This window comes from Podarcis tiliguerta, assembly GCF_965153285.1.
Source record: "Podarcis tiliguerta genome assembly, chromosome: 13".
NCBI lineage: Eukaryota > Metazoa > Chordata > Lepidosauria > Squamata > Lacertidae > Podarcis > Podarcis tiliguerta.
In genome coordinates, this window is record NC_139546.1 from 54100018 (window position 1) to 54125763 (window position 25746).

General features: G+C 52.0%; 1 protein-coding gene across 2 annotated transcripts; it reads left to right on the top strand.

Annotated features, from left to right (window-relative positions):
• Positions 1 to 1235: 1235 nt before the first annotated feature.
• Positions 1236 to 25633, top strand: ZMYND15 (zinc finger MYND-type containing 15). 2 transcript variants are annotated; one of them, XR_014504345.1, is made up of 14 exons: positions 1236 to 1323; positions 2572 to 2910; positions 8670 to 8898; positions 9399 to 9554; positions 10456 to 10616; positions 10753 to 10908; positions 11606 to 11692; positions 12145 to 12261; positions 13287 to 13375; positions 20582 to 20683; positions 22291 to 22420; positions 22592 to 22650; positions 23790 to 25174; positions 25299 to 25633. XR_014504345.1 is itself a non-coding variant. In XM_083410333.1 (14 exons), the coding sequence occupies exons 2-14, from the start codon at positions 2574 to 2576 to the stop codon at positions 25567 to 25569; spliced, it is 1968 nt and encodes a 655-aa protein (XP_083266459.1). In that variant the 5' UTR covers positions 1236 to 1323; positions 2572 to 2573; the 3' UTR covers positions 25570 to 25633. The 2 variants fall into 2 exon arrangements, 1 of the variants encoding a protein (XP_083266459.1); XM_083410333.1 differs by having other exon boundaries at positions 23790 to 23950; positions 25386 to 25633.
• Positions 25634 to 25746: the final 113 nt, after the last annotated feature.

Genomic DNA, 25746 nt, shown 5'->3' on the forward strand with positions numbered 1-25746 from the left:
ACGGGGGGGGGGGGGGGAGATGGCTTCCCCTCCCCCTGACCCTCTCCGGAGGCTCCAGTTCTCTGTGGAGGTACAAAGCGGCTTCCCTCTGGCTCTCCTGTGGAGGCCTTTGCTTCTTTGCAACCACTTGCGCTCCACCCGTGGCCCTTTGAAGACCCCTTTGAAGGCCCTTTGAAGACCCCTCTGCACCCGGGTGGCCTTTGGGGGTGGCAGGCAGAATGAGGTGCCCCCTCCATGCCAGCACGTTGGGTTCTTGCCCCACATGCTCTAGTAGTGAAGGCTCAACAATATGGGGGTTATCTAGGATTTATTTTGTGCATTTCTCCCTAAGCTTTATCACATCTTTTTTGTTTTCGTAAACCACCCTGGATCCTTGTTGCACCCCGCTTTTTTAAAAGGGGGGGGGGAATTGAAATAAGAGAGTCTGGAGGAGGGGCTAACCAGAGGGAGGGGATATGACTAAAAAAGGCTGATTATTTGAGGGGGGGGGGACAAAGGGGTTTGCAGAGGAAGTATGTAGCCCCCCCCCCCCCGCCTGAGATTTCAAAAAGTGGGATTTGGTCCACTTGGAATGGAATTTATTTATTTTCTGCATTTGCAGCCCAACGTTCCCTCCAGGAACCTCAAGGTGGGGCACATGGTTCTCCTCTCCCCTCCTCATCGAATCCCCACAACAACAACCTTGTAAGGTAGGTCAGGCCAAGAGAAAGCAGTGACCGCCCCCCCCCCCAGAAGGTCATCTTCAGCAAGCTTTACAGCCACTGGGTGGGGGATTCGAACCCCAAATCCTAGTCCTCATTGAAGCCCCACAACAACCCTGCGAGGTCGGTTAGGCGGAGCGGCAGTGCCTGCCCCACAAAGTCACCCAGCGCCCTTTTGTCCAAGTGGGGATTCGAACCCTGATCTTGCTCCTAGTCCTCATGGAGTCCCCACAACAGCCCTGTGAGGCAGGCCAGGCCGGCAGAAGGAGGCAGACGCTCCCCTGAGCTCACACCCAGCAACCTTCATGGCTGGCTGGGGGCATTCGAACCCTGGTCTTCCCTGGGTCCTAGCCTGGCACTCTAACCACTACACCGCCGCTGCCTCTTTTACACCCCGAAATCTTTTCCTGACCTTCAGGACCCAGCCTTGCTGGACCACAGCGATGGCCTTCTGCAGGGAGCCCATGGCAGCGATGGGACCCAGGTGTCCGAGGGGGCATCAGAGGAGGAGGCTGCTGGCCACCCCGCCGTCTGTGGCCTGGCCAGGGTTCCAGATTCCTCTGATGTCGCAGCGGAAGAGAGGGACCCCCCCCATCCAACGACTGACCTCCAAAGCGGTCAGGTAGGTGGGGAGGCCTAGGTGGGCCCTAGGTGGGGGGCAGGACCCCATGCCAGGGGGTGGGCAGGGCTGGTGGGGGCACAGCTGCCCTCTAGGGAGCCCCTCTCTATGATCGAGGGGGGGGGACTCACCTGACTGTTGGTGGCAGTTGGGACTCACCTGAATGGAGGCCACTGAATGGAGGCCACTTCCCCCCCCCCAAGACGACCCCCTTTGTAGACGAGGGATGCAGGGGACAGAGAGAGACGGGGGAAACACTTTCATTTCATTTCATTTATTTAATAATAATAATAATTTTAAACAGCGCTGAAAATAAACAATATAGAATAAAAATTAGAAGTGAGAACATGGAAAGGAAGGTATAATATATCAATACAAGAATTAAGAATTACAATTCCATATAAAGTTATCTAATATATAGATATTATTATAATCCAAACACACACACACAAAACCCCCAGTATATTTTGTATAAATGGGTTCCAAATTTCATTACACTTTTATCTTATTTCGAGTATTCGCAGGCCCAACCTGTCGGATTTTCACCTTTCAAATTCCAAAAATGAGGGAAGCCCCAAGATATTTTGGTTAGAATATTATAATATAATTTAGTTTTGCTTGGTAAATAAAATGTGAGTAAATTTGTGTAGAATTCATGGGAAATGACTGGCAGATACTTGCAGTTATATACGGTACTATGTATTCATATTAATATATTATACATATCTTATATGACCTGTCAATTTCAAATTAATTTTCTTCGGTTTTCTGAAAGTAGTTTATTTGCTTCTTTATCAAACCTAGCAAGATAAATGTTTTCCAGTCACAAAAATAGTAGATTTAAATTCCTCACACCCAAAACTGTTTTTAGGGCCCCTCACTGAAGAAAAGTGCAAAAATTAAGTTTCACCCCCTAAAATGACACACCCTGCAGGAATTAACCTTTCCTTAGAAATCTCCAAGGGATCATAGTATTGAGAGTTGGAAGGGGCTCATGGGTCATCTAGTCCAACCCCCAACCATCCAGGAATTGCCTGTTTCATAGAAACTTAGAACTGTCGATTCGGGTGGGACTCCAAAAGGCCATCCATTCCAACCCGCTGCAAGGCAGGTAGATGCATGGGAGTTTGTCGGGGGGTGAGGGAGATGCACTCTGCACATGCTCAGAGGCTCCCCCGGTGTCCTGAGGGGGGCTTTGGGGGTTTCCCGTGCGTGGCTGATGGAGGCCTGGCCCCGCCGCTCTCCCCGCAGGCATGGAGTTTGTCACTGGCTACCGGGCCGAGATCCTGGACTTTGCGGAGCTGCTCTTCAGCTGGTACCGGCGCTTCCTGTTGGACTCGGCCTGCCGGCGAGGCAGCGAGCGCCGCAAGCGCCAGGAGGGCTCCATCCGGCGCCTGCCCCCGGATCCGGCCCTCTGGGTGCTGCACGCCTTGCCCAACCGGGCGCTGGCCTTCACCGTGGCCGACCCGGGGCAGCAGATGGGGGGCCGCTTCTACAGTGAGGAGGCCCTGGCCCTGGGGGACCTGGAGCGCTTCATCACCTTCGTGGGTGCCGGCGAGGAGGACGATGAGGAGGCCACACCTGAGACAGGTGAGGGGCGCCGGAGGGGGCGGGGCTCGGGGAAGAAGGGCGACCAGGGCTCTGGTCTGTGTGGGATGTGATACCTAAGTACCAGTCAAGTACAACATTCCTTGTTTTCCTAGAGTGGACAGGCAAGGGGATGTTTGGTCCAGCCATTCGAAAACTTCCTGTTTCCTCCTGGCTGGGACATCCTTCCTTTGCATGTGACTAGAGGTGGGCGTGACCTTACCTGTCCAGGTAACACAAAAGGACAGGACATGCAGCACTCTCGCTCTCTCTTTGACTTCCTCCATCGTTGGAGCAGCTTTTAGCTAACGGAGGACCCTGAGATCATATGGGATAGATCCACATGTATATACTTTGTAACTAAGTCTGCCTTCAGGCATCCAACTGTAAACTGATGATGTGAGTAAACTTTTTTTACTGACTTTAAATAAGATTGTTGTGACTTTATTTTTTTAAGAAGGATAAAAAGGGAACTTACCAGGAACATACAATTCATATATATATATATATATATATATATATATATATATATATATATATTAGTTTCTTAACATATCATTTTCAACAGTAATTAAACATACTTTTACATCTTATTCAATTTTTTGACTTCCATCAGTCCTGTCTGAAAATTTTCCAATCTAATCTCTTAGTATGCATTTATTTTCCCTATTACATTTCAAATGCATAACCAATATCTCTACCTTTTTCTGCTTTGGATATTTCTCCTTACAAAACTTCTTGTAGTCCTACTAGCGTAATTTGTTGGTTACAGTTGCTCTTCAAATAATTCATATACTTCTTCCAATCTTCTGTAAATCTCTGGTCCCGCAGGTTTCAAATCCTTCCTGTCATTTTGTCCAATTCTGCGTAGTCCATTAATTTCGTCTGCCATTCTTCTTTCGTCGGAATTTCTTCTTGCTTCCATTTCTGGGCTAACAATACTCTTGCCGCTGTTGCTGCATATAAGAACAGTTTGACATCTTGTCTATTAATGTCTTGGCCTATAATACCAAGTAAAAATGCTTCTGGTTTTTTAAAGAATGTATATTTCAACATCTTTTTCATCTCATTATATATCATTTCCCAGAAGTTCTTTGTTGTTGTTGTTTAGTCGTTCAGTCGTGTCTGCCTCTTCGTGACCCCCTGGACCAGAGCACGCCAGGCACTTCTGTCTTCCACTGCCACCCGCAGTTTGGTCAGATTCATGTTTGTAGCTTTGAGAACACTGTCCAACCATCTCATCCTCTGTCTTCCCCTTCTCCTTGCGCCCTCCATCTTTCCCAACATCAGGGTCTTTTCCAGGGAGTCTTCTCTTCTCATGAGGTGGCCAAAGTATTGGAGCCTCAGCTTCACGATCTGTCCTTCCAGTGAGCACTCAGGGCTGATTTCCTTAAGAATGGAGAGGTTTGATCTTCTTGCAGTCCATGGGACTCTCAAGAGTCTCCTCCAGCACCATAATTCAAAAGCGTCAATTCTTCGGCGATCAGCCTTCTTTATGGTCCAGCTCTCACTTCCATACATCACTACTGAGAAAACCATAGCTTTTACTATACGGACCTTTGTTGGCAAGGTGATGTCTCTACTTTTTAAAATGCTGTCTAGGTTTGTCATTGCTTTCCTCCCAAGAAGCAGGCGTCTCTTAATTTCGTGGCTGCTGTCACCATCTGCAGTGATCATGGAGCCCAAGAAAGTAAAATCTCTCACTGCCTCCATTTCTTCCCCTTCTATTTGCCAGGAGGTGATGGGACCAGTGGCCATGATCTTCGTTTTTTTGATGTTGAGCTTCAGACCATATTTTGCGCTCTCCTCTTTCACCCTCAATAAAAGGTTCTTTAATTCCTCCTCACTTTCTGCCATCAAGGTTGTGTCATCTGCATATCTGAGGTTGTTGATATTTCTTCCAGCAATCTTAATTCCGGCTAGGGATTCATCCAGCCCAGCCTTTCGCATGATGAATTCTGCATATAAGTTAAATAAGCAGGGAGACAAAATACAGCCTTGTCGTACTCCTTTCCCAATTTTGAACCAATCAGTTGTTCCATATCCAGTTCTAACTGTAGCTTCTTGTCCCACATAGAGATTTCTCAGGAGACAGATGAGGTGATCAGGCACTCCCATTTCTTTAAGAACTTGCCATAGTTTGCTGTGGTCGACACAGTCAAAGGCTTTTGCATAGTCAATGAAGCAGAAGTAGATGTCTTTCTGGAACTCTCTAGCTTTCTCCATAATCCAGCGCATGTTTGCAATTTGGTCTCTGGTTCCTCTGCCTCTTCTAAATCCAGCTTGCACTTCTGGGAGTTCTCGGTCCACATACTGCTTGAGCCTTCCTTGTAGAATTTTAAGCATAACCTTGCTAGCGTGTGAAATGAGTGCAATTGTGCGGTAGTTGGAGCATTCTTTAGCACTGCCCTTCTTTGGGATTGGGATGTAGACTGACCTTCTCCAATCTTCTGGCCACTGCTGAGTTTTCCAAACTTGCTGGCATATTGAGTGTAGCACCTTAACAGCATCATCTTTTAAAATTTTAAATAGTTCAGCTGGAATACCATCACTTCCACTGGCCTTGTTATTTGCAATGCTTTCTAAGGCCCATTTGACTTCACTCTCCAGGATGTCTGGCTCAAGGTCAGCAACCACACTACGTGGGGTGTACGAGACATCCATATCTTTCTGGTATAATTCCTCTGTGTATTCTTGCCACCTCTTCTTGATGTCTTCTGCTTCTGTTAGGTCCTTACCACTTTTGTCCTTTATTATGGTAATCTTTGAACGAAATGTTCCTTTCATATCTCCAATTTTCTTGAACAGATCTCTGGTTCTTCCCATTCTGTTGTTTTCCTCTATTTCTTTGCATTGCTCATTTAAGAAGTCCTTCTTGTCTCTCCTTGCTATTTTTTGGAATTCTGCATTCAATTTCTTGTATCTTTCTCTATCTCCCTCACATTTTGCTTGCCTTCTCTCCTCCGCTATTTGTAAGGCCTCATTGGACAGCCACTTTGCTTTCTTGCATTTCCTTTTCATTGGGATGGTTTTCGTTGCTGCCTCCTGTATAATGTTGTGAGCCTCCATCCATAGTTCTTCAGGCACTCTGTCCACCAAATCTAAATCCTTAAACCTGTTCCTCACTTCCACTGTGTATTCATAAGGGATTTGGTTTAGATTGTATCTTACTGGCCCAGTGGTTTTTCCTACTTTCTTCAGTTTAAGCTTGAATTTTGCTATAAGAAGCTGATGATCTGAGCCACAGTCAGCTCCAGGTCTTGTTTTTGCTGACTGTATAGAGCTTCTCCATCTTTGGCTGCAGAGAATATAATCAATCTGATTTCGATGCTGCCCATCTGGTGATGTCCATGTGTAGAGTCGTCTCTTGTGTTGTTGGAAAAGAGTGTTTGTGATGACCAGCTTGTTCTCTTGACAGAACTCTATTAGCCTTTGCCCTGCTTCGTTTTGAATTCCAAGGCCAAATTTGCCAGTTGTTCCTTTTATCTCTTGATTCCCTACTTTAGCATTCCAATCCCCTATAATGAGAAGAACATCCTTCTTTGGTGTCACTTCTATAAGGTGTTGTAAGTCTTCATAGAATTGGTCAATTTCAGTTTCTTCAGCACCAGTAGTTGGTGCATAAACTTGGATTACTGTGATGTTAAAAGGTCTGCCTTGGATTCGTATCGAGATCATTCTATCATTTTTGAGATTGCATCCCAGTACAGCTTTCGCCACTCTTTTGTTAACTATGAGGGCCACTCCATTTCTTTTGCGGGTTTCTTGCCCACAGTAGTAGATATGATGGTCATCTGAACTGAATTTGCCCATTCCCGTCCATTTTAGTTCACTGATGCCCAGGATGTCAATGTTTATTCTTGCCATCTCATTTTTGATGACATCCAACTTACCCAGGTTCATGGTTCTTACATTCCAGGTTCCTATGCAATATTTTTCTTTACAGCATTGGACTTTCCTTTCGCTTCCATGCATATCCGCAACTGAGCGTCCTTTCGGCTTTGGCCCAGCCGCTTCATCAGCTCTGGATCTACTTGTACTTGTCCTCCGCTCTTCCCCAGTAGCATGTTGGACGCCTTCCGACCTGAGGGGCTCATCTTCCAGCGTCATAACTTTTATATACCTGTTGTCCTTGTCCATGGAGTTTTCTTGGCAGGGATACTGGAGTGGCTTGCCGGTTCCTGCTCCAGGTGGATCACGTTTGGTCAAAACTCTCCACTATGACCTGTTCATCTTGGGTGCCCTGCTCGGCATAGTTCATAGCTTCTCTGAGTTCTTCAAGCCCCTTCGCCACGGCAAGGCAGTGATCCATGAAGGGGGGAAGTTCTTTACTTTCTTACATTCCCACCACATGTGATAAAATGTTCCTTCTTTTTCTTTACATTTCCAACATTTATTATTTGTCTTATACGTTTTACCTAATTTCACTGGTGTAATATATCATCTATACATCATTTTCATCATATTCTCTTTCAAAGCATTACAGTCTGTAAATTTTATCCTTTCATTCTACAACCTTTCCCATACCAGGAACATACAAATCAATACCGAACTGTATAATAGTGAGAGGCTTAAACAAGCCTGCAAACAGCTCTCTGTTGTGCTCTGTAAAGGGGAATGCACTCTGCTAAGGAAAGGGACTTGCTAGCACAAGTTAGGAAGGATATTAACAAACAAGATATCCTCTCCTGCCTCCCAGAACATTCCCACACTTGCCTCTGCAGAGGGAACGGGAATCGGTGCTTCTGAATGTCTGTTGCTGGAAGCCACAGGAGGGGAGAGCTGCTCTCGTGGCCAGATCCTGCTTGCCTGTTTCCTACAGGCAACTGGGAGACCAGGATGCTGGACCAGGTGGGCCACTGGCCTGATCCAGGGCTCTTCTCACATCCCTATGGAGCCTCCAGGCCCAGGAACAATCTGTCCTGATTCCTTGGTCCTTAGGGGCATTTGGCTACTGGGATAGCCGGAGGCTGGACTTGGTGGGTCGGTGGCTGGATCCAGCCAATGGCTGTCCTCACAACGAGGTCCAGCTCCGAGGGCCTTCTGGCGGTTCCCTCCCTGCAAGAAGTGAGGTTGCAGGGAAGCAGGCAGAGGGCCTTCTCGGTGGTGGCGCCTGCCCTGTGGAACGCCCTCCCACCAGACGTCAAGGAAATAACAACTATCTGACTTTTAGAAGACATCTGAAGGCAGCCCTGTTTAGGGAAGCTGAAATATACTCAGAGTCGCAAAGTGATTTCATGCTCTTTATTCAGCTCATAGTGGTGAGGAGGAATGAATGAAAGTCCCCTCAAAGTATCTGCTTTATATACATTATTTACACAATGATTGTGTAAATACACAATGCACATGATTGGCTAATTCTGGAATTCTACTGTAAGCCAATCAGGTTGTGGATTCACTTATATCTGGAGCATGATTGGGTGGTTCCTGCCAACCAATCATACTGCTGCATTGTACTAGGACCAATCCGACTGCTGCATTCTGAATCCTATTGTTCTAGGACCAATCAGACTGCTGCAATTTGGATCCTATTGTTCTAGGACCAATCAGACTGTTGCAATTTGGATCCTATTGTTCTAGGACCAATCAGACTGCTGCAGTTTGGATCCTATTCAACTCAGTACATAACAGAAGCTTTTAATGTTTGATGTTTTATTATGTTTTTAATATTCTGCTGGGAGCCGCCCAGAGTGGCTGGGGAAACCCATCCAGATGGGTGGGGTATAAATTATAATGATTATAATCCTTTCCTTCTCTTGCAGGCCAGCCGCTCTGGCGCGTGGACCACCTCCTGCTGGTGACGGACGAGCACGGCAGCATCCTGGGCTTTGACTTCCAGCTGGGGGGGTCCTGTGCAGGGGCCACGGGGGCCGAGCAGCCCCTGGAGCCGCGCGCCGTCGCCCTCCTGTGCCACAGCATGATCTGCCCTCTGGGCTCAGGGGAGCCGCGAAGGCCCAAGCTGCTCACCGTGGGAGACGCAGCCTTGCACAAGTGAGAGGCTGCAGCACTTGGTTGCAGCGCATGACGCAGCTTCCAAGGGGCTCCTCCTTTGGCGGCAGGGCAGGGGGCGCGCAAAGAGAAGAATAAGCACATTGTAAAAGAGGTTGTGCAATACATTTGCCCCCCCCTTTGAAAGAAGTAGCAAGAGAGGAGCTGACAACAGAGATCCCATGTTCAGGGGCAGGGCACCTCCAAGGCCCAAAGAGCCTACAGACATGGGGCTACCTGCACTTCGCCCCACCTTGGAACTTCCTTGAGGCACCTGGGCTGGCTTGAGTTGGCCAGATCCACCCCGGAGAGGGAAGGGGGTGACCCATAGCTGGGGGAAGGGCAGCCAATTCTGCTTCCAATGGGGCATCTGGGAGAAGAGGTGCTCTTGTGGAACCTCCAGGCCCAGAGGCAGTCTATCTGGGTCCCGGGTCCCATGGGGCACTTGGCCACTGGGCGCTAGTCCCCCTTGGGCCTGATCCAGCCGGTGTCCTCCTGTCTAGGTCCCTGGAGCCGCTGCTCTCGAGGCTGGGGGTGAAGATGAGCAAGGGCCCGATGCGCGGCTGGGGCCCCAAGCCAGCCTTCACGTTCCCCACCACCCGTGTGAGGGCCTGCCACGTCTGCAAGAGGTACAGCTTCGAGGGGCAAGTCACGGCGTGGTGAGCAGCACCCCAGAGAGGGCTCCCTCCCCACCTCACCCCCGCTTTCCATCCAGGCACGCCTGTCGGCACACACCAAAGACGCTTGTGCAAAGCCACAACTCTCGCTCTGCCGCACCTTTGCAAAGCAGTGGGAGCCCAGCGGGTGTGTCACAGAAGTTGGTACTGCATTGCCCTTTGCTGGGATTCCTGCATGGCCGGGGTGTGGGATGTGAAACACAAGAGCAGTCAAGTACAACATTCCTAGAGTGAACATGTTTACACATGGGGAGGGATGTTTGTCCAGCCATCAGGTAAACTTCCTGTTTCCTTCTGGGCTGGGACAGACTTCCTCTGCACGTGACCAGAGGTGGGCGTGGCCTCACCTGTGCAGGTAATGACAAAAGCACAGGGCAGGGCAGCCATCTCTCTCTCTCTGACTACATGCATCGAAGAAGCAACATCTGCTTAGCCAAAGATGCTCAAAGGGACTGTCTCCTTATGAGATAGTTTCCAGGTATATGTTACTTTTCTAAGAAGTCTGCCTTCTGGGATCCGATTGTGAACAGAATGATGTGTGAGTAAACCTTTGTATACTTTTATAGAAGACTGTGTCGTGTCTTATCTTTTATGAGGGAATAAGGGGGAAATACCAGAACATTTATTATAGAGGCTTTAGGGAGCCTGAGTAAACGCATCCGCTGTGAGTTTAAAAAGGAGAATGTTACTCTGCTAAATTGTGAACTTGTTAACACAAGTTGGAAAGGCTGTAATCAGACAATATATCCTCTCCTGCATCCCTGAACATTCCCACACGGGGGTTGGTCTGCATGACCCTCGGGGGTCCCTTCCGACTCTCTCTTTCTCTCCCCACAACCCCCAGCCCCTTCCCGGCCTGAGCAGCCCCTCTCTGTCCCCACAGCCAGCACTGCAGGGCCGTCCTGTACTGCTCTGAGCGCTGCCGCAAGCTGGACTGGAACCGCAGCCCTGAGGACATCGGGCACCAGTTCTGGTGCCAGCGCATGGCTGGGTACATGAGTCGCACCCGGGAGCTGGCCAACCTCCCTTTCACCTTCACAGCAGGTGGGCAGCTGGGGCGAGGGCCCCTCACGGCACAGCCTAGGGTCGGGGGGTCAGGTGCTGGAGGGGGGGAGGCAGAGTCTGGGGTCCTGAGAGGCTGAGCCCCCCACCTCATCTTCCCCGCTTGTTTCCCTTGCAGAGGTGACCAGCGAGAACTTCAACAAAGAAGGCTTCCTCTCGGCCAGGGGTCTGACCCGCGGCTACTGGGCCGGAGAGAGCATGCTGGTCAGGGCGCCTGACTACGGCGTGGGGCTCCAGGGGGGTCCCGAGAAGCCTGTGCCCTTCCTGCAAAGCGGTGAGGGGGCAGTGGGCCTGTTGGGCAGGCGTGTGTGTGGTGCAGACCCACGGAGTCCAGGTGGGGTGGACAGAAGGGGGGCCACCAGAGGCAGTCTTGTTCCTGATGCCCACTACTGGAAACTGCAGGAAGGGAGAGCGGCTCTGGTGCTTGGGTCCTTCTCGTGGTTTTCCCATTACACTAGGTGGGCCATTGGCCTGATCCAGCAGGGTGATTCTTTTGGCCCCGTGGAGCTTCCAGGCCCAGAAGCAGTCTTTCTGCATTCCTAGATTCATAGGGGGTATTTATCCACTGCAAGAACTAGATGGGCCAATGGCTCTTCAAGACCAGTCCAAGACATCTGGGCCGTCTGGGGCAGAGGAGAAGATGGCGCCTCTCCTTGTCCCCCCCCCCCCAATTCCTTGCACAGAACCTGCCTGGACGGGCAGTCGATACTCACTTCTGGGGGGGGCAATGGGGCAGCACCTCCTGGTCCCCTGGAATGGGGCTGAGGGGATTCCACTTGCTTGTGGGGTGCACAACCAGCTGTATGGCACCCACAGTTCTCTCCAACTGATTGGGGGGGGTGCCACTCCTGCCCCCATCTCCTCTCTGCCACCTCCTGGCTCACTCTGCCTAAGGCTGGGGCAGCTCCTTTGCCCTACAACCTTGACTTTCCCCTCCCTGCCCTGATCAGCCTTTTTCTCACCCCCCCTAGGGAACCCCTTTGAGGCGCTACGGCCGGAAGGAGGGACGGCTCTTCCACCAGCCCCCCCAGAGCCTCCCATGCCCCGGACATTCTTTGGTGAGACAGGAGGTCGGGGGGGGGGGGGAGTCAGAGCTTGCATCTTGCAACTGCTGTTCACAAGGCCTTTTCAGTGGTGGCTCCCCACTTGCAGCAAGCTTTCTCCAGGGAGGCTTGCCAGGTGCCGTAATTACACATCTATAGGCACTGGGGGGGGTGTTGGGGGGGGGAAGATCCTTTCAGATTGGGCCTTCAGCTTTTAATCATCAATGGCCTTTTTGCCTGGGTGAAATGATTGAATTTAGGTTTTCTAAAAGAAGAAGATTGTCTTTTAGATTTATATGCCTGTCTTAACATCCATATGTGCCTGTTCTTTGCTTAAAATAATGCAAGTTGCTTTCAATCGCCCTGACAAAAAAGTGATGGCTAAATCTGATTAATAGCCATCCCACTATCTGGGGAAAGGGGACGGGCCCACTTCTCTGACTCGCTACTGCCCCCCCTTCCCACAGGGTCCTGGAAGGAGTATTACCAGTGGCGGGGGCTGCCCCTCGGAGCCCCTCTGGCCGTCCTCCTCAGCTACCCCCTCACTGCCTACTACATCATCACCCAGTTGGCCCCTCAGCACTGTGAGTATCGGGGGGGGGGGTAAGGCCCCCAGCCTCCCTGCAGGGTTTGTAACATACATGAAACAGTGAGAGAACGGGTGTAAGAAGAGGCGGGAATTAAAAGACGAAAAGTAAAGCTGTAAAATGGGTGCATGGAAAAAGTGCAGCCGCACAGGAGTCAAAGGAACAAGTAAAGAGAATTATTGGCATTATCAGGTCTGGTTCCAGGTCTTCCAGGCTTGCTTTGAAAAGGGCGGTTCTGTTATATATGCTGTAAAGGGAATTCCAGGTCATACAAAAGGTGTCTGCCAGTTCTAGTCCTCATCGATATACCAAATTATGTGTGATTCTCTCCATAGTACCTCTGTTCCGGCGACTAAGCTGTAAGATTCGGACACTGTTCCCCATTGACTTGCAATTGCTATTTGTTCTGCCAAGATCGTAGATAAGGCCAACTCTTTTGACTTTATACCAACATCGACATCATCAAAAATATTCAGTAACATTAATTTTGGGCAGCAAACCATAGTTTCTTTCGGAATACTTCTCCTCCCTTCCAAAATCCCCACCTGGCCATGAAGCTCACTGGGTGACCTTGGGGCCAGCCACTGCCTCTCTTAGCCTAACCTTCTTTGTGCAGCTCAGTTAACCTGTGGAACTCCCTCCCACAGGAGGCAGGGATGGCTGTAAAAGAGGACGGGACAAATTCATGAAGGAAGAGAGGGTTCTTGGTGGCTCCTAGCCAGGATGGCTCTGCCCTGCCGACAAGGTCAGAGGCAGCGATGCTTCTGAATCCCAGTTGCTAGAAGCCTCAGGAAGCGGGAGCTGCTCTTGAGTTCAGATCCTGCTTGTGGCCTTCCCATAATGGGCCCTATTGAGACTCCTCTATTTCTCAGGGGCGTTGGGTCCCTGTGAGAGGAGGGCGATGGGCCAGATGGGCCACAGGCCTTATGAAGCAGGTTCTCCTGATGTTCTTCAAGTCAACAAAGCTTTCCAAAGGTCCTTTGTGACTCCTGGTCTCCCCCCTCCTTTTCTTCTCCCTCCAGTTCCCGAGCTGAACATCCTGAACAAGCAGTCTCTCAAGATCCACGTGGTAGAGGCAGGCAAAGAATTTGGGGTTCTGATGGTCTTCTGGGTACGTTGAGGGTCTCCCCAGCGGGGCAGAGGCGCAATTGGGTGTGAGGGAGGGGAGGGTTGAGGGAGAGCTGGGCAAACTGGTACCACTGGTTTTGTAGGGTTCTCTGGGCAGGAATTCCTGTCTATCTATTTCTTATTGAAACTTACGGATACACAATTGGAAAAAAGATCATGCATCTTTGTTCTAATATATGATTACGGCATCAAGACTTTTAATATGCACAAAGGTGGAAAGACTCGCCGTTGCCAACACTGGAGGAACGGTTATTAAAATAATTGGACTTAGCCGAGAGGGCAAAATTGACATGTTTAATTTGAGAAAAATCATTGCCAACATTTACTAAATATTGGAAACCTCTCATAGACTTTCTGCAAGTTTGGCCATCACTGGTTTAGAGTAAAGAACAATCAGCCAGCAAAAAGCTCAGAGAGCTCTTCCTGCTTTTCTAAAGCTTCATGGAAAATCCAGAGACATTCCCATTCTGCATGGGACAATGACAATAAAGATATCGTATATCATATATCGTATATCGTATCTGTCAGAGCTGGCTCCTGGTCCCAGCTCACAAAGGACCAACGCTAGCCGGTAGTAAAGTATCAAAGTCTTTATTGAAGAATAGTTTCCATTTCCAAGCCTCAGCGTCCCAGCTCTACGTCTAGAGTCTAGACCGGCGAAGCTCCGTCTGAATCTCCGCCCCCTGTACACCAGTTTAAGACTCTAGCCTTACTCCACCTCTTCCGTCTCTCCTTTCTCCTCTGGGTCCTGCTACCCCCCGGGGTCCCTTCCTTCCTGGACTCTTCCGACGCAGACGTTGACCCCCCTGAGTCCTCCCTCTCTCTTCGTCGGGCTTTAGGACCTGGCTCCCTATCCGGGCTGCCAACAGTGCCGCCCTCCTGTACATTTGAACTTGGCGCGCGCGCGCAGCCTTCAACCTTCCTCTTGACCGTTTCCTCGCTCCCCGACGGAGGCGTGGTCAATCCTCCCTCGTGTTCTCCCGCTGGCAGCGCGCTGCCTGATCCCGATGCCTGGGACTCCTCCCCCCTTCTGCTCTCTGGTGTGGACGCTGGTCCAGATTTCCAGCTGCTGTTCTCTGAGTCCCCTCTGGCCCCTTCTTCCTGGGGTGTCCCCCTTGCCCTGACCATGGGAGCCCCTTTCTGTGAATCATCCGATTCACTGGAAAGACTCAGAGACCTCGGATCGCTGTCGTCGCTGACATTTCCCTCGGACTCCTCCCCTTCGCTCTCCATTTCCTCCCTCTCCTGTGCCTCTGCTCCTGAACCCCTGACATCCATCCCCCCCTCGAAGCCCCCCCTTCCCCCTCCCCTTCCTCAGGTGTGGGTGCTGGGTGCTCCGTCGTTGTGGGGGTGAATGGCGGATACAGTTCGTCCCCCGTGGCGTGCATCCAGCCGGAGAAGTCCGGCTCGTCCTCCGTGCTCTCGCTGACCTCGATTTCCTCTGCTTCCATCTCTGTGCCGCCGTGCTCGAACCCCACGTCCTCCCCCAGCACGTCCATGTCCATCTCTCCCTCTGTCACCTCTGGGTCCGTTGTCTGCCAAGGACCCCCCAGCCACCTCCTGCTCCACCGCTCCTCTCCTCGATCGTCCCACCAAAACGAGCGGTCTGAGGCAAACCCCGAGGGCGATCCCTCCGGGGAACGTGTTTCTCTTGCTGGTTCTTCGTCCGAGGTGAACCCCTGGAATGTGCTGGTTGAAAGCGTGGGTGTGAACAGCCAGTCGTCGAAATACTCGGCTGGCATGGGCCTGTGTGGGAACAAGGCATGAAACTCCTCCTTGAGAAGAGGCTCGTTCAGGGCATAGTCCGGCACCCAACGGTTGGCGCTGGCCGGGGTACCTTCACTGGCAAGAAAATATTCTACTCCCTCTTCCCCCCATCTCGAGTCTAGAATCTCTGTGACCTGGTTGATGGGCTCCCCTCTTGGCGACTCCCTCCTTGGGGGCGTCTCCCTATACGGATCTGGTGCCGTGCCCTGCGCCTGAAATCGGTGAGGTGCTTTGTAGGGCGTGAGCACTGACCTATGGAACACTGGGTGCATTCTGGATCCCTCCGGGAGTGTCAACCGGAAGGCCATTGGATTGATCTGTGCCTCAACTTGGTAAGGTCCTAGCTGCTTATGTCCGAGTTTCTTCTTCGCTAATGATCTGGTCGGCACTGCTTGGGCCGCTAACCACACCCAGTCTCCCACCTGTATGTCCTCCCCGACCCTTCTGTGCTTGTCAGCCTGCAGTTTGTATGCGTGCTTTGCAAGTTCTAACTGCCTCCTAAGCTGTTCGTGGACTTCCTGCAATTCTGACGCTAAGACTTCCGCTGCCTGTGGCTCCCCCTCCCCCAGTCTCTCTAATCCCGGGAAGGTTCTGGGATGCCTCCCGTTGTTGGCGAAGAAGGGTGTCACCCCCGTGGACACGTGCTTCGTGTTGTTGTAGGCGAACTCAGCGAGCGGCAGGTAGTCCACCCATGTTGCCGGCTGCTGATTTGCATAGCATCTCAGGTACTGCTGCATGATGGCGTTGACGCGCTCCGCTTGTCCGTTGGTCTGCGGGTGTCTCGCCGACGCTAGGTTGATCTTGACGTTCAGGAAACCCATCAGCTTCTGCCAGAAGTTCGAGATGAACTGCCGCCCCCTGTCGGACAAGATCGACCGTGGCAGACCGTGCACCCTGAAGACGTGGTCTATGAACAGTTTGGCTGTCTGTTCCGCCGTGGCCACCTTCGCGCACGGAATGAAGTGGGCCATTTTGGTGAACATGTCCACCACCACTAGCACTGCCGTTTTACCCCTCGAGCTGGGTAAATCCGTGACAAAGTCCAGGGCCACCCTCTCCCACGGTTCGCTCGGTGTCTGCAGCGGTTCGAGCAGTCCCGCCGGAGGTTTGTGCACTGACTTGGCCCTTTGGCAGGTGTCGCACCTCGAGACGTACTCCGCGACTTCCCCCCGCATCTTGGGCCACCAAAAATCTCTGGCAACTAATTCTGCCATCTTCTCTTTGCCAAAGTGCCCGGCGGTGGGTGCGTCGTGCAACTGCTGCAGTACTTTCGCGCGGAGGTCGTCTCCCGGTACATAGAGTGCCCCTCTGCGGATGAGCAATCCATCACGTATTTGGAACTCGTCGTCCTTCACCGTGCCCTTGTGCACCTCCTCCATTTTGGCTTGTGCGAAGGGGTCCTCCTGCAGCGCTCGACGGACTGCATCCAGGTCCACGGTTGCTGAAGCGCACGCCCACGCTTTCGGTGCGAAAATGTGCTTGGCCGCTGCTGGTGCCGCCTCTTCGAGGTATTGCGGCTTTCTGGACAGTGCATCTGCCATGATGTTGTTGTCTCCTGGGATGTACTCTATCCTGAAGTCGAAATCCGCAAAGAACTCCGCCCATCGGATGTGCCGCTGGTTCAGGAACCTTGCCGTACGCCAGTACTCCAGGTTCTTATGATCCGTGCGAACCTGCACTGTGTGTTTGGCTCCGATGAGGAAGTGCCGCCACGCCTTGAATGCTGCATGAATGGCCAGCAACTCCCTGTCCCAGATGGTGTAGTTCTGCTCTGACTTGCTGAGCTTCCTAGAGTAGAAGGCACACGGTCTCCAGTCCCCATGCGGGTCCTTCTGCAACAGTACGGCGCCCACGGCTCTGTCTGAGGCGTCCGTTTCAACTCTCATCGGTCTGCTGGGATTCACATGCAGTAGCTGCTCTTCGGACGAGAAGAGACGCTTGAGGTTCTGAAAGGACTGCTCCGCTTGCTCCGTCCAGATGAACTTCTTCTTCTTGGAGCTGAGCGTGTCGGTAATGGCCGCTGTCTGCATCGCGAACCCCTTGATGAACTTGCGGTAAAAGTTGGCGAACCCCACAAACCGCTGGACCTCCTTCCGATTGCGCGGGCTCTTCCAGTCCAACACTGCGCGAACCTTGGCGCTGTCCATGGCGAGCCCCTTGTCCGACAACTTGTAGCCCAGGAAATCTACCTCCTTCCTGTCGAACTGGCACTTCTCCAGCTTGGCGTACAGCCGATGCTCCTGCAGTCTCTGCAGAACCTCCTTGACGTCTCCCTCGTGGGTCTCCTCTGATTCTGAGAATATCAGGATGTCGTCCAAGAAGCAGACGCATTTCTTGTAGAGGAGACCCGCCAGGACGTGATGCATGAAGGCTTGAAAACAGTGGGCGCCATTTTGTAAACCGAAGGGCATAACTCTGTATTCATATGTGCCCAGGGGCGTGAACATGGCAGTCTTCCACTCGTCTCCCTCCCGTATGCGAATCAGGTTGTACGCCCCTCGCAGATCCAACTTTGTAAAAACGCGTCCTTTCCTCACCGTTGCAAGCAGGTCGTCTATTTTGGGCATGGGAAAGGCCGTGGGCTTGGTCCTGGAATTTAAAATTCTGAAGTCTACCACAAGTCTTTTTGGGGCGTGTCCTTTTTCTTCACAAAGAATACCGGACTGCCCCCCGCTGCCTTCGACTCCCGGATGAAACCGCGCTTCAAGTTGAGGTCTATGAACTCCTTGAGCTCCTGCAGCTCGTCCTCAGACATGGAATACAGTTTCCTGGCTGGCAGCGTCGCTCCTGGCAGGAGGTCAATCTTGCAGTCATAGGGCCTGTGGGGAGGCAGCTTGTCCGCTTCCTTCTCGCAGAAAACCTCCAAAAACGCTGCGTACTTGCGCGGCACTGCTTGCAGCGTGCCTAATTGTAGCTGCGGGTCGTCCCCTCCTTCTTCCGGGCTAGGAAGGATGCAATGTTCCGCGCAATAGGAGGAGCCGAAGGTCAGTTGGCGCTGGTACCACGCCAATGCTGGGCTGTGCCTGTGCAGCCAACTCATGCCCAAGACTACCGGCGTGTCCGACAGGTGGGTGACATTGAAGCTGATGACTTCTCGGTGATTCCCAATTCGCATCACCATTGGAGGCGTTTGTTGCACCACCTGCCCCCCCAACAAGTCTCTGCCATCCACCGTGACAACCTTCAGAGGCAGCGTGGCTGGCAGTAGTGCTATATTGTGCTGCTGAATGAAATCCAGTCCTATAAAGTCTGCGTTGCTGCCAGAGTCAATGGTGATTGGTACTTCCAGGGTGCGTCCATTGGGCAGTTGGAGTGACGCTGTAAGCTGCACCACTGGTTTGGGTGGGAGGGGGTCTGTGGGCTGCAAAATTGCTGGGGATTGCTTCATTGACTTGTCTGGCTGGACCCCAGTGCCTCTTCCTCCAGCCAGACTCCGTCGTTTCCCTGTTGTGCTGTTCTCTGTTGAGTTGCGTCTGTGACTGTTGCCGAGGCTGCAGTGTGCTTGTGGAGCCTCTGGGGACACTCTTTCGCCATGTGCTGAGCACTCTCGCAGATGTAGCACTTCCTGTTCCCTCTAGGAGGCTTCGTTTTGACTGCTCCCGGTGTTAGGGCTCTGGTAGCTGACTGAGCCCTGGCACCTCCGATCTCCATCGGTTCTTCTCCCCCTCCCTGCGAAGGTGTGGATTGCGCACGCGCTGCATCTTTGGGAGAGAAGGGAGGTGCTCTGGCTGGCGCCCTTCCCCAACGTCCTTCTTCTCTGTTCCAAGGACGTTCCTCCAGGCGCACCCCAATCTCCAGAGCCCTCTGGACCACTTGCTGAGTGTTCTTTGGCCTCTCTCCCCTTGCAATCTCAGCTTTTACATCTGCATTCAAGCCTTCCCAAAAGAGGTCTCTCACTGGAGCAGAATCTTTCTCCCATCCCAGTGCATGAACTAAGCCAAAAAAGCGTGCATGGTACTGCCTCACACTGGCTCTGCCTTGTTTAAGCCCGTGTATGTCTCTTCTGGCAATGTCGATGTCTATCTTTGATAAAAAGCACGCATCCATTGCTTTAATGAAAGCCTTTGCATCTTGGAGCGCCGGATCATTATCTCTCCATAAATTCCTCAGCCACGTTTTGGCCTCCCCATGCAAATGGGACAAGATAAATCCCACTTTCTCTCTTTCATCTCTAAAGTCTTTTTCTAGCAGATCCAGCGCAAACAGCAGGTCGGCTCTGAAGTTAGGGTACTGCTGTAAAGTCCCGTCGAAATGAGATACCAGACTGCCTCCCCTCCTCCCCAGTCCAATGCCCTCGGACCTGGGTCCCATTCGCCCCAGTGTGGTGAGCGCTTCCAACCTGGTTTGGAGATCTCTGCAGGCGGCATCCATTTCCTCTTCCCTTTTCTTGGAGGCCCGTACCTCCGCGTTGAGTTGAGTTACTGCATTTCGCAGTTCTGTCAGTTGCTGTTCTGGAGTCATCTTGCCTGATTTGTGTGAGCTCTCGAAGCACCCCTCCTCTGCCCTCGCTGCGTCGACTCACGTGGTGAGGTTCTTGTTGCCAAAACTAGGAGACGGAGCTTACTGTCAGAGCTGGCTCCTGGTCCCAGCTCACAAAGGACCAACGCTAGCTGGTAGTAAAGTATCAAAGTCTTTATTGAAGAATAGTTTCCATTTCCAAGCCTCAGCGTCCCAGCTCTACGTCTAGAGTCTAGACCGGCGAAGCTCCGTCTGAATCTCCGCCCCCTGTACACCAGTTTAAGACTCTAGCCTTACTCCACCTCTTCCGTCTCTCCTTTCTCCTCTGGGTCCTGCTACCCCCCGGGGTTCCTTCCTTCCTGGACTCTTCCCACGCAGACGTTGACCCCCCTGAGTCCTCCCTCTCTCTTCGTCGGGCTTTAGGACCTGGCTCCCTATCCGGGCTGCCAACAGTGCCGCCCTCCTGTACATTTGAACTTGGCGCGCGCACGCAGACTTCAACCTTCCTCTGGACCGTTTCCTCGCTCCCCGACGGAGGCGTGGTCAATCCTCCCTCGTGTTCTCCCGCTGGCAGCGCGCTGCCTGATCCCGATGCCTGGGACTCCTCCCCCCTTCTGCTCTCTGGTGTGGACGCTGGTCCAGATTTCCAGCTGCTGTTCTCTGAGTCCCCTCTGGCCCCTTCTTCCTGGGGTGTCCCCCTTGCCCTGACCATGGGAGCCCCTTTCTGTGAATCATCCGATTCACTGGAAAGACTCAGAGACCTCGGATCGCTGTCGTCGCTGACATTTCCCTCAGACTCCTCCCCTTCGCTCTCCATTTCCTCCCTCTCCTGTGCCTCTGCTCCTGAACCCCTGACAGTATCGTATTTCAGTGTGAATTAAACCAATTATATGTAACAGGAAGTACAGGAAGTTTGCTAACATTCATCCATTTTCTCATTTCTGACCCCCCTTCCCCCCTGCAGGAGTTGTCGGTGCTGCTGCCCCATGTCTCTCTGGAGCTTCTGTTTGTGGGGGACGCCCTGCCCCCCCAATTGGACGGCCAGCAGTTTCTCCTTCAGAGGGATGTGAGTCTGCCTCTGGGGAGAGGGAGGGAGGGAGGGAGGGAGGGCCACCAGGGGCAGATCTACTATGCAACCAATGAGGCTTCAGCTTCAGGGACCCTGATCCCCTCCCAAAGTAACTTTAGACCACATTGCGTAAATTTTTTAGGTCTGGTAGTCCATATATGAGTCACACAAATCAAAAATGGTAAGGCAGATAAATTTTTTATTCACACCAGGGACTTTGGACATGTGAGATAATCCATTACAGCAATTTTAATCCAAATCTTAGGTGTAGTACTTTATTTTATGTGATGATCTGTCATGAAACAACCCCACATTATTCCCCTAATCAACCAGGCTTGTAACTCCATTAAAAATAAATAAATAAATAAATAACAACAATAACAACAATAACAATAATAACAATGATAACAATAATAATATTTTTTATTTATTTATTTATACCCTGCCCATCTGGCTGGGTTTCCCCAGCCACTCTGGGCGGCTTCCAACAAAATATTAAAATACAATAGTCCTTCAGATATTAAAAGCTTCCCTAAACAGGGCTGCCTTCAGACATCTTCTAAAAGTCTGGTAGTTGTTTTTCCCCTTGACATCTGGTGGGCAGGCGCCACTACCGAGAAGGCCCTCTGCCTGGTTCCCTGTAACTTCGCTTCTCACAATGAGGCCTGACTTGTTTTTGAGAAATCCATGCTGGGTCTCAGTAATCACAGCATTGTTTTCTAAGTGTTCACAGACTGTTGAATTATCTGTTCTATGTCAAGTTCACGGGTCAGTAGTTACCTGGGACTTATCCCCCCCCCCCTTTGAAGATGGGGACAACATTTGCCCTCCTCCAGTCTGTAGGAACCTCACCTGTTCTCCAAGAACATAGACAAAGGCTCTGACATCACACCCTCAAACTCCTTTATTACCCTTAAATGCAACTCATCAGGCCCTGGAGATTTGAATTCATTTAAAGTAGCTACTGTAGGCGTCATATTTGCCATCCTGTAGTAAAAGCTCCATTAAATAAGGTCCTTCTTTAATCTTACTTAAATCTTCCAACATTCAGCTTCATTGGGTGTCCACGGATTCTCGTGGCACCAGAGAGGACAGGAAACTTCTCTCTATTCACTTCCTCCTGGTTGTTCTTAGCATCCATTGTTGCCTCTGCTGGCTTTTCTTTCCCACTTTTTATGGGAAGCAGAGCTGGGGTTCACTTAAGAAGCTCAGAAAAACCTGGCCGCTGGATCAAGCCAAAGGGGCCCCAGCTAGTCCAACATCCTGCTCTCATAGCGGGCCACCAAATGCCACCTGTAACAGCAACAGTAACGGCTGGGTTGCCCATGGCAAACCCACAACCAGGATTTTCCCTTCCTGTGGTTTCCAGCATGTGGCATTCAGAAGCATTGCTGCCTCTGACCGTGGAGGCAGAGCAGAGCCCATTGATAGCCCTCTTCTCCTTCATGGATTTGCCTCATCCTCATGGGAAACCACCCCAGTTGGGGGCCAACGCTGCCTCCTGTGGGAGGGAGTTCCAGAGGCTAACTCTGCACTGAATTAGGGGCTCCCTCGATCTGACAGAAGCACTTTGTGAATCCCCTCCTTCTCTTCCCCCCTTCCAGGAGGAGCAAGGTGTCTCTGTCCGGCCTGGCCTGGCCCCCCGATGCAAAGGCGGGCGGCGTGAACTGCAGTTTGGGTTCAGCGCCCGCCCCTACCACCTCCTGCAGGCGCCCAAACCGGACCTGGTCATTGGTGAGAATAAAGGGGGAAGGGGCCAGGAGAGGACAGGTTGGGCTGCTTGGCCAGAGAATGAGGCAATGGCGGGGGTGGGGGTAAGAAAGAATCCAGCTGAAGAATGGGGTGAGGAGGCTGTCTCTATCTGATGCAGAGAGTTCCCCATGTTAACACCCCCCTTTTGTCCAGGGTTCAACTCTGGATTTGCCCTCAAGGAAACTTGGCGGAGTTCTCTGCCGCGACTACAGGTAAGCCGAGCCCACTCATCACGCAGTACTTAGAAAAGGAGTCTCCCCCTCAAAACTCCTCCCTCCATCCTGTGGAATGACATCGCTGTGACATCATCTCTTGACATCACGGCCATTGGATACAGTACTTTGGCCCAGCGTACAGCGTTGTGACATCAGACATGCCTTTGCTCTGCTTCTGAAGTGATGGCGTCTCCCGAGCCCAATTCTCCAGTTGTGATGTCATCAGGCCTTTGCTATGATGCTGTGACCAACTGACACCAAGTAACCGCCTCAGAGCTGGTGAAATAACTGCCCCGGGGTTGGTGGCAATTCACAGGCATTTGTCTTCCAGGCTGAATTTTGATTCTAGAAATGTAGGCATTGAAAATCTTGCAGAATTCCAAATTAGGAATGCAGCTGAATTTAGAAGATTCAGAGAAAAGAGTAGTAAATGGTCAGCTCTGGCTGTTTATTAGCAGAACTGCAGAGTTTTTTGGGAAACGGAAGGCACACGTACAAAAACAACCTATTCCTTTTCAAAACTGAAGTTTGACAGCTCCTGGTCTCAGCATGGAGCCTTCATGGTTTCTGGGACAGCAGAAGCCATGGCAGAGGCAGTAGGCTGTACTGGTTAGACTGCTGGCAGAAACCAGTGTTCAAATCCCCCCATGAAGCTCCCTGCGTGTGACCTCAAGGCGCCACCTGTTAGCCTAGCCGACCTCACAGGGCAGGAGAACCATGCCACCCTCAGCCCCTTGGAGGGAGAGCCAGGCTGGAAATGCAGCAAGTACATAAATGCATTAAGTACAGGCCATTATACAGGCAAGGGAGACACCCTCTTGAGTGATGGAGCTGCCAGGTCCTCGTCCCCTCACTTCTCTCTTCCTCCCTCTCTCCAGTGGTTGTGTAGTGGTTAAGAGCAGTGGACTCGTAATCTGGGGAACCGGGTTCGCTTCCCTGCTCCTCCACCTGCAGCTGCTGGGTGACCTTGGGCCAGTCACACTTCTCTGAAGTCTCTCAGCCCCACTCACCTCACAGAGTGTTTGTGGGGGGGAGGAAGAGAAAAAGGAGATTGTTGGCCGCTTTGAGGCTTCTTAGGGTAGTGATAAAGCGGGATATCAAATCCAAACTCTTCTTCTTCTTCTTCCACCTTGCAGTCCCTTCGGGTGCCGGCCTACTTCACCGAATGCAGCGAGTACAGCTGTGCCGTGGATGAGGCCGCCGTCTCCATGGCGACGGGGGGCAGTGCCAGCCCTGCCCAGATCAACCCTTTCCGGTCGCCTTTCCGCCAGGCCGGAATCGACAACGCCATGCCCTGGTGGGTACCCCAGCTGCGGTTCTGGCAAAGCCACTCATTTCTGACCTCCCCCCCCCCGCCCCAGAAGGTAATTTTGGATGTCCCTGACCCCAGTCCATAAAGCGATTGAAAGGGGCGACCTCTTGACCTCTGTCCTGCTGACTCCTGGCCTGGTCAGTTTTTGTCCACCATGGGGAAAGCTTCCCAACCACCTTTGTCTTTCTGCCTCCATCTTTATGGCACTCCCCCCACCTCCAGCAATGCTGGGGTTGGGCTAGATGACCCTTGGGGGACCCTTCCAACTATGGTTCTTTCTCCTCCTTTCCAGGAACTGCACCCTCTGGTTCTGCAACTCCCCTAAATTTGCACCCTTTGCCGACACCCATCCATTCATTGAAAGTTCCCCGGACCTCTAGGCTAGCAGACTAGAAATCCCCCATCCAACAGCACGGATTCCTAGGCTCACAGAATCCTGGAACCGTAGAGTTGGAAGGGGCCGTGAGGATCATCTAGTCCAACCCCTGCACTGTAGGAATCTTTTCCCAACGTGGGACTCTAACCCCTGACCCTGAGATTGAGAGTCGCCTGGTTTCTGACTGAGCTGTAACCCAAGAAAGACACGCAGTTCCGGATAAGGAGGCCTTTGAAGCTTTTTTATGCTTAGTGCTAATTCATATTAGTATTAACAAGTCATCATGCTGGCTCAAGCCACACAGATTTCAAGGGGGAGGAAGAACGTCAGGATCAGGCCCAAGGGGGCCCACCTGGGCCAGCCCAGCCTGTCCTCGCAGTGGCCAACTACCCTCAGGAAGTGAGGAAGCCAGATAGACTGCCTCTGTGCCTGGAGGTCCCATGAGGACGGTTGCCTCAGGCCCCAGGGGACCCGCCCTGCCCAGCATTTTGCCCCATAGCGGCCAAGAAGGCGCCCAAAGGGAAGAAGCCCACAAGCGGAATCCGAGCACAACAGCTCTCTGCTTTCCTACAGTTCCCAACAAAACTGGATAGCTCATTCTTTAAGAGCGTAGGGCTGATAATGCCAAAGGTTGCCAGTTCAATTTCCGCAAGGGGCAGCTGCATATTCCTGCATTGCAGGGGGTTGGACTGGTTGATCTTCAGAGTCCCTTCCAACTCAGTGATAAATTCTATGATAACCTCCGGCAGAGGAGACCAGTGTGGCTCATAATGGTTGATAGCCTCTTCCTCCAGTCCATGAAATCGCCTAATCCTCTCCCAAAGCAGAGCAAGGTCTTTAAGCAGAGGCTTGACAACCATATGTCAGGAGTGCTCTGATGGTGTTTCCTGCTTGGCAAGGGGTTGGACTCGATGGCCCTTGTGGTCTCTTCCAACTCTATGATTCTATGATTCTAAGTCCTACCCCAAGATTCCAGAAATGTGTGGCCGCCACCGAGAGGGCCCTGCTCTCCCATTCACCCCATCTGCCGCCTCTCGCTGCCAGGTACTCCAACGCCTTCATCTTCCATCTGATCTACAAGGCATCCTCAGCCAGCAACCACCGGCAGACCCCTGCCCCTCTGCCCCAGGCCCTGCCACCCAGCGGGAACGCTGACCCCCCCGAGGCAGCCCGGAGCAGGCGCAAGGAGAAGAGGCAGATCCGGGCGGCAGGGCGGCGGCGCAAGTGATAGGGGTGTGGAGCATAGACGGGAGAGGGCAAGGCAGGCAAAAGAATAAACAGGAATGGGCCAACGGCGCTTCCGTTTCCTCTCTGGCACAACTGCCCTCTGGGGGAGGGCCCCGCACAAAGGGTGGCGCCCTTGAGAGATCTGTGGGTCACCCCCCTCTGTGCTTCAAAAGCAGCA

Excerpts from the sequence above, each read along its gene's own strand:
- ZMYND15 (XM_083410333.1), top strand. The coding sequence starts at position 2,574 with ATGGAGTTTGTCACTGGCTACCGGGCCGAGATCCTGGACTTTGCGGAG. Across the intron at positions 22,421-22,591 it reads CAAACCGGACCTGGTCATTG|GGTTCAACTCTGGATTTGCC; the intron begins GTGAGAATAAAG and ends CCTTTTGTCCAG. Across the intron at positions 23,951-25,385 it reads ATCGACAACGCCATGCCCTG|GTACTCCAACGCCTTCATCT; the intron begins GTGGGTACCCCA and ends TCTCGCTGCCAG.